The 8,325-nt window shown below is 40.7% G+C and overlaps 1 protein-coding gene across 1 annotated transcript; it reads left to right on the top strand.

The window, feature by feature from the left end:
• Positions 1–696: 696 nt before the first annotated feature.
• b3galt8 (beta-1,3-galactosyltransferase 8) lies at positions 697–3,719 on the top strand. Its single transcript, XM_041043258.1, has one exon. It carries the CDS (start codon positions 1,266–1,268, stop codon positions 2,223–2,225), a length of 960 nt encoding a protein of 319 aa, XP_040899192.1. The 5' UTR covers positions 697–1,265; the 3' UTR covers positions 2,226–3,719.
• Positions 3,720–8,325: the final 4,606 nt, after the last annotated feature.

Here is an 8,325-nt window from a genome sequence, read left to right as displayed (position 1 = left end):
TAATACAGTTTACAGAGAAACACCTGTTGTTCACCCAGTTATAAACAAACAAAACAATAAAAACAAACTTAATTTACACAGGCATTCTTTAGAAGGTCAGTGGTTTAGTATCCTGCCGTAGCAGGGGATGGGGGCGGGGGGCTGTGGGTGGCTTGTGGGGGTAGAAACAGTAACTATTTCTCTAGTTTTGGCCTGTTCAAACACTCGTTTCTGCCTCTGCGTGATTTTGTATTTTGTTGCGCTAAGTAGAGAAAGAAAATCTAAGTAACTTTTACATTTCGAGGACTCACTTCAGACCCACAAAAAAGTATTTCAATTTTGGGTTTTTTTTCAAAAATCAAATAAGCACTCTTTTTTATTGTTTTAATATCAGCGTTTTTAGAAAAATTCAAATACCAAAAGATACACAGAACTTAAAGAAGTCTGTTAATCATAATATTCAGACCACATAGTAATGTAAGTAATAAGTGTTGAGAGTATTACAAGCACATTCCAGACTCATGGAGTCAGAGATAGAGACAGATAAAGCAAAAATATTACTATAAATATTATTACACAGGGACACCACACATTTACAAGCCACTGAGCCGATCAGAGGTTCATTCAAAGTCAGGAGTGAAGCAACAGAGGAGTGGCAAAGGAAGGGATAGGTCTACATACAGGTTAACACATAGACTGTTATCTATAAAATAAAAAATAAAACATAATAAAAAACAACTTAAGACGGGAGAACAGAATACGACTGGAGCTCAGTATTAAACCTTTAATGAACCTGCCGAGTGGGTAGGACAGAGAGGTTTTCTTTGAGTTTACTGGACAGACTGGTTTAACAGGCAGGATTAAATCACTGATCGACACTCCGGAGCAGGAGTGGCGGCACTGTACCTCCACCAACGCTTGATTTAAAAAAAAAAAAAAAAAAAAAAAAACAACGAAGAAGAAGGAAAACATCCGCTGTCATAACTGGGGAGCCTGCAGTGAGTGCTGTGTGATTTTTTCCTTAAGTCCTTATGAATTCAGTTTCTCATCTCTCTTTACCGTTTTCCCGTGAGGTTAAGGACAAGTGGTCAGGAAAGGATTGGTTTTATTTACTATTCGACCGCAGCCCAGCCCTTTCCGTCTTGACCAGATATCCGTTCCCTGGATCGTCCTCGACAGGTTTTCGGTGTGGCTTGCTGGACTTGGTTGTTTCGTGTCGGACTCGTAAATCATGAGGAAGTCCCTGAGACGCTCTGGTGAAATAAAGTAGATCCTCATCAGAGGCGATGAGGACAGCTTACTCCTGGAGGTTGGTCAAGTTACTCGCAGTTTCAGTTGTGCTCGTCCTGTCTGTTGAGTTCATAGTGAGACCACTGGATAAACATTTACCGAAGCCGAGCCCCCTGCCTGTGGAGGAGCACAGGGCCTTAGCCCCTGAGACATACCAGTATATTTTCAACCAGCCCGCAGCATGCAGGGACAGAAGCCCCTTCCTGGTTTTGATGGTCCCCGTTGCCCCTCAGGAGGCTGCAGCAAGGGATGCCATCAGGAAAACATGGGGCGCTCCGAGTCAGGACACCCTCACTTTATTCTACATGGGCCTGCCTGGGGGGGAGCAGGTGTCGAGCATCCAGGACAAGCTGGAGGATGAGAGCAGGAAACATGGAGACATCATCCAGATGAACTTCCAGGACAATTACCAGAATCTGACCATCAAGGTCATGATGATGATGAACTGGCTGGCGACCTACTGCCCAAACGCCTCCTACGTCATGAAGGTGGACGCTGACATCTTTGTGAACGTGTTCTTCCTCATCAGATGGCTGAGAAGCTCTCCACGTGAAGGCTTCATCACAGGGTCGGTGATAAGCGATGGCAGGCCGAGGAGGGACAGTAACAGTAAGTGGCATGTATCAGAGGAGCAGTACCCTGAAGACGGCTTCCCCCCGTATGTGTCCGGAGCCGGGTATGTGCTCTCTGCAGACCTGGCTGGCAGGATCTCCTGGGCATCCAGGTTTGTCCGGATGCTCCCTCTGGAGGATGTGTACGTGGGGCTGTGTCTGCGTGTGCTGGGTGTCCGGCCGGTGTATTCCCTCAGCCTGCTGACCCTCAGGAATCTGTTTGAAATAAGAAACTTAGAGTACAACAGGTGCACCTTTGCCAAACACATCATCGTTAATGGGTTAAAGCCATCAAACCTGCTGCAGGTTTGGCAGGATTTCTCCAAAGGCCATACCAGCTGCTGACTGTGAAGTTTTACCAAGGTCTTCACAGGTAACACTAACATGAGAACTCGAAGCAGGGTTAAAAATCATGAAATAAATAGCCTGCTGTTAAGGAAAGAAAGCCATCTATGGGGTGGGATGTTCAGGTTAAAGGGTGAGGGGGTGGTGGTGGGTATTTAGGGGGCTGCTCAGCTTTGCTTTGACAGATCACAAACCAAAGAGGTTGGGAGCAGGTGGTTTATGTCAGTTCTCAAAGCTAAAATGCTGAAAACGTGCTGGTTGCACCTTCTCTGATTCACTGCTCGTTTTTCTTTGTGTAATAATATGTTATGTTTTAGACTATTTGTTGGAGAAAATGAGCCATTTGAAGATGTTGCCTTGGAAAAGGTCATTTCTGACATTTTGTTGACAATTCATTGAAAAAACAGTCGACACATGAATGAAGAGCTCTCTAATTAAAAGCTCAAGGTGAGGTCTTTAAATGGCTTGTTTTTGTCTGACCAGCAGCTCAGAAAACTCAGGTTCCAATCACATCAGTAACATCACAGACCAGATGTCCTGTAACTCTCTGCAGCTGAATCCTCATAATTTCATACCGCTCACAAATTCGACAGGAGAAGCTCTGCGTTTTAGCATTTGACTTTAGCACTTTAGCGTTCGACTCTCATCCCACTAGTCGATTTTCGACATTCAAACTGTTGCTTCAGTTGGAATTGACAGTAAAAAATAACTGTTGGCTGCACTAAATGTTGTTCAGCCCAACTGCAGAGGAGACAACACTCTTCGCCCTGTTTACTGTAGGCAGCCAAAGTGCTTCGACTTCCTTATCCAAAGTGCTGTTAAAGTGGAAAAGCTGTATTTTTAGGACTGTACAGTAGTTCTGTCCTAATTTATCCTTGTATTGTATTGAGATTGTAATCTACACCAAAGGCTATTTAAAAGTAGATGCATTTTACTGGCCTTGTACTTAATCTTCAGTTTGTGCCTGATGGGTTATGTTACAAAACAGAGATGATAAAATCTTTATTGCATTATTGCTGTTATCGCACTGCTACTGAGAGCTTTATATAATCCAAACCTTTTAAGATAACCTGCAGCCTATTTGGTAGGTTACTGTGTCTATTTTCAGTGTGTCTTATGACAGAGTGCCTACTTACATACATGTTGTAGTTATATATGACAGCCAGATGGTGGCAGTATGTGTCAGCAGCTGATATAGACAGCACTGGAGTGCAAATGTCAATCTCAGAAAAGCATTGAATTATGTGCTTTTTACTCAGCTTTAAAGTTCTAACACACTGACACTGTGATATACTCTGCACCAAAATGCCTCTTAGACTTATACCTCATTTCTGAATATTGGAGCTGTTTATACTGAATATTACTGAGAAAATATACAGCATCCTGTTTCCTATGAATGTTTGTCAGTGAGTCTTTTCATTCTGCTGTAATCAATCACTGCTGCTTAATAAATGTTGGAATAAATGCTGTTTCCATCCAGACTTAATAAAAGTATTGGACAAATATTGAGCACATGGGTTTTTTTTTATTTATTTGTACTGTATTGGTTACGTACACAATGGTACGCAGTGCACTGTGCATTGGAAAGCTAAGTAGTAAAATAAAGAAAAACACAAGGCGCAAATATAAAGTATATTCAATGAATTAACAAGCAAGTTGAAAACTAAAAGTCGAAGTAAGCAGTTAAAGGGGATACGGACCATGGGAAGTGAAATATGTTTTGATGGAAAACGTATTTTAGATTTTATTAGGGGCTGAGTTAACTTGTCATCATCTCCTAAGAAAATGACATGGTTTTCTCCTGGTTAACTGCACTCTCTAAGGTAATATTGTTATAAATAAAAGTTGTATAAATTGTTAGATCTGATCAAAGAAGTTTTTTTTAAATTATTGTTATTATTTTTGCACAGACATATCCAGGCACATTCAAAATCACATACAAGTATGGAGCTGTGACTGGACCCAGTGGTAACCAGTGGGTTAATATTAAGAAATAAAATAAGTAAAAGGAAAGTAGAATACAAAAAGAAACAACAACAAACAGTCATCATCAGCAAGTTAAACGTTTCCATGTGAAATGCAGTAGAGTAGAAGAAGTATTAAATGGAAATATTAAAAGCACAGGTAAAAGTACCTGAAAACACTTGAAACTAAAGTACAGTACGTAACGTATAGGAGCAGAGCAAAATGTGAACGTTTTAAATGACTGAATGAATGGGTGATTTAAAATGTAGAGCAGAATGAATTGGTGCTGCAGTGTTATTATAAAGTATTTCCAGTGGTGTTCAAAACCTAGTTAACAGACGTGAGATTGTGCTCCACTGATTTCTAATCTTTTTCATTTTTAATTTAATTTAATTTTTTAAAAAAAGGCCTGTTGCACATCACATCAACAGATTGGATGATGGTGATCAAGCGAGAGCAGAAGGTAATAGCATTAGATGCTGTGTATTGAGCGGCCTGCTGGCTGATGGCTGCAGTGGAGCCGGTGAGTGGGCTCAGAAAGAGACGGCTGCTGCTTCATGATTCACCAGAGAGGCCGAGCGTCAGCAGATGGCAGCTGCTGGTGTCTTTAATCACGGGGAGGAGAAGGCTGATACTGTGTGTTGTGCCAGTGTTGGCCCTTCATCAAAACTCAAATCAAACCCTGTCAAGACACACAACACGCCACCTTGTGGTCACACTGATGCTCCTCAGCGTTAGACCGGCAATGGCAATGCTCATCAACAACACATTAAAAGGTCCAAAAAGTGAAGGGGTCTGAATACTTCCTGAAGCCACTGTAGGTGCTGTGCTCATGATATAACACTAGTTATCATCTGAGCTTCTGCTCAGTATTGTGACATAGCTGATGTTGTCTCTTTTTCTATGTTAGCCTGGGTTAACCGTGGCCACACCGTGTACAGCTTAGATACTTTTGTGGTTTAAGTATGATTAATCACCCAGTCATCTTGTCTCATGTAGCCAGAGGTCATAAGATGACAGGGGTCTGGAAAAAATGCCATCAAAAGTTATGACAATGAGACTTTTAAAATCCCGAAGCAGGAACTGGCTGACGGGCGCGTGCACTTCATGGAAACTTTACACAAGAAACATGAAGCTGATTCATTTGCTTTTTTTCATTTGTTTCCACTTGATGAATTTAAATATTACAAGTAAGTTCATGACAACTACTTTTTTTTAATTAATTAATTAACTTATTTGTTTGCGAAATTTGTCATGGGCTGACAGAATCGAAAACCTGCACATTCATAAGTGAACTGATAACTTTAGATTGTTCAGTTTTACTTCTCTGATGCTGCTAACCTGGCCCCACACTGTCACCACCCTTATGTAGTCTGTTCTTGCTTGTTTCTTTCTGTTTTATTTGAGAACAGTCACTTCCCCACCCCTGAGCATTAATCAGGGGAATAAGGAGTAAAGTAATATTTCTTTCACCAGGAGCATGTTCTGAGCCTTAAAGCAACATTTCCATGGCATCACTCCAGTGTGTTAGTTTTGTACTTCTATGGAGTTGAAGGACTCGTTAAGGTTGCAGCAGCTGAGGCTGAGCTATCCTGATTTTTAGTCCTTAATATGGGCCAGTCTTCAAAGATGCTGATTTTCCCTTAATGTAGCTGGGTAGGATCTCGTCATTAGATGCTCCATGACTGGTAAACACCCACGTCTTTCTAACTCCACACTCACTCTGCCTGAGTAATTTGTTCAGACTTGCCCAGAGCCACAAGTGCCATTATACAACTGTTTTGACCCTGACAAGTAAACTGATTTTTTTATTTGTAAAATTGGTGGAGTTCCCCTTTAATAAATAGATGGTTTATTAATGACTTGCAATAGCCCACAGTGATCATAAATTCTATTGCAAAAATTCAACCCATTTAAGTTTGTGGTACTAAACTTAACAAATGAATGCTTCCTCAAATCTGGTGGCTCGACATCTTTACCTTATACTGCCAAGGCCCCTGTGCTGATTCCAACTAAGGCATCTCTTCACCGTCACCTGCCAAATGAAGGTAAAAACATCCCAAAACAATACACTATATTCATATGGATTACTAATACAATAGCAAACATACAGGTCAGCTTGTTCAGCCTTTACAGACTGATCTCATCTGAAGTTTGGTTCGGGCATTAACATTTGCTGTAACATTTGCTGGGCTTTCCTTAAAGCAGAGGCCGGTTCAAGGATCAAGAAAGAAGAAAGAAAAATCTGAGGGGTCAGCAGATGTTTCTGTTACACAGAATAATGAGTATTTATTCCAGTGGTTGTGAAATACTGGATGCATTGACCTCTCCTGGCCACTAAACATCCATCCAATGAAACAATCGGAGAATGAAAGTAATTCTATGAGCTGCTCTCTATCCTAACAGGCCATAACTCATGATGTGGGTTCAAAAGTAGACATTATTTTAAGGGTTCACAAGCTGAAAGAGGGTCGCTGCTTTAATGACTGTTAAATACATATACTTATGCAGTGTTAGTGTACGATATGCAAGCAGCTTCATCATGCTCAGGAGTTCTCCTGCATTTTGTTTTTTACTGTGCATATTAAATTAACATAAACCTCCAGCTCAGCAGCTTAAATGAGCCAGTATTGTTGCATTTCACCATGTAAAGCTCTCCTCCATTCTCCATAGAGTGTCCATTTGTCTGTTATTTGTGTGCCTTCTGTTCAAGTCTATTCATTTCCCACACTGACTGAGTGGGAGTTTATGCTCTGGCCCAGAGCTCTACATTGTTCAAAACACTCCCACCTCTGTGCTGTGCTGTATCTAGAGCCTTCTGATCAGCACAAACAGCTTTCAGAAGAGACTGTACTTCATTTTATATGGACATTATGAGCCATATGTGTTGTTTGACAGATTCCTGTCATAATCAATGCAGCCAATCAACATTTTTTTTTTTCAAAGTAAAGCAAAAGTGTTCCAGCGTTTCTCTGTGCTCAACATAAAGTCACAGACTTTGTGGTGGCAAAGACTGTGTTAGGACGATGGATGGTTCAACAGAACACAGGACTTTGACACAGGAGAATGCTGTTTGTTTCCTGTTTGAAACCAATGATCATCATCGTGTCTTTTAACCATGACTGTTCCACAACTTTAAAAGTGTTTATTATTGGTCTGCTAACCTTAACAAAGTAGTTTTTGTAATTCACAATGTCAACTTTCCTTAAACAAAATGTTTTTTGTTCCCAGACCGAACCAAAAGGTGGCCATTCCATAAGATTAACCACATACTTATTCTGTAACCATGACAACAAAGGTCCAGTGTGCCTGCCACTGCAGGGGCGCTACTTTATGAAACGCTCTGGTTGGAGGACTTTTTGCTTGAAATAGTTGCTCCTTTATTTTTATTCTTACTATGCAATAAAAACAACATGTTTTACAACTTGTTTCAGTTCCATCATCCAGTGCAGGGTGATACTACTCATTTACAATGATACTGAAATAGGTAACTGAGAAACTATTTGAAACTGAGTAAACATTACACTCTCTCATGGCTAAGCAAAGCTTCACCAAGCTCTCTTTATTTATATATTTAAATGAGTCATTTCTATGTTGTCCTGTTCTGATGATATGTAAGAGCACAGAAATATTTGTGATAATGTTTTGTTCCTCTAATTTCCTAAGTTTAGCTCGATTACTTCCAAATTTCCACATTTCCTTAATTGACTCATATTGAAATAACAGCAGGAATGTTCCGCTTAAGCTTTACCAAAGAAGAGTTAGGTGCCACTTCTCCATATTTAAGAAGAGCGTTTCCAGTAATTTGCTTTGTTTATTATGTGAAGTGAATAAATGAAGAGAACTGTGGACAGCTTTATGATCTGTTACAGGACAAGGAGCAGTGCTTACAGAGACATCTTGTTCTGTAATATGTCTGGAAATCAGACTAAAGTCTAAAGGCCATAGCCTTGTATTATCTGTGTTAATCCAAGTGAAGGCGACCACATGTGGGAACAGTAGCTGTCCACATGTCCACTGACATCTTAAGAGATGCATTTCTGCCATTATTGCAAGCAGAGGATTCAGTATTCAGGACTCTGTCAGACCCATCTCCACAACCTGCTGCTCAGCTCCGGCTGACTCCCCCCCCTTC

Source organism: Toxotes jaculatrix, chromosome 7 (assembly GCF_017976425.1).
Source record: "Toxotes jaculatrix isolate fToxJac2 chromosome 7, fToxJac2.pri, whole genome shotgun sequence".
In the NCBI taxonomy this organism is placed as follows: domain Eukaryota; kingdom Metazoa; phylum Chordata; class Actinopteri; family Toxotidae; genus Toxotes; species Toxotes jaculatrix.
Note: the sequence above shows the minus strand (reverse complement) of the source record. Positions and strands in the feature narration are given on the sequence as shown.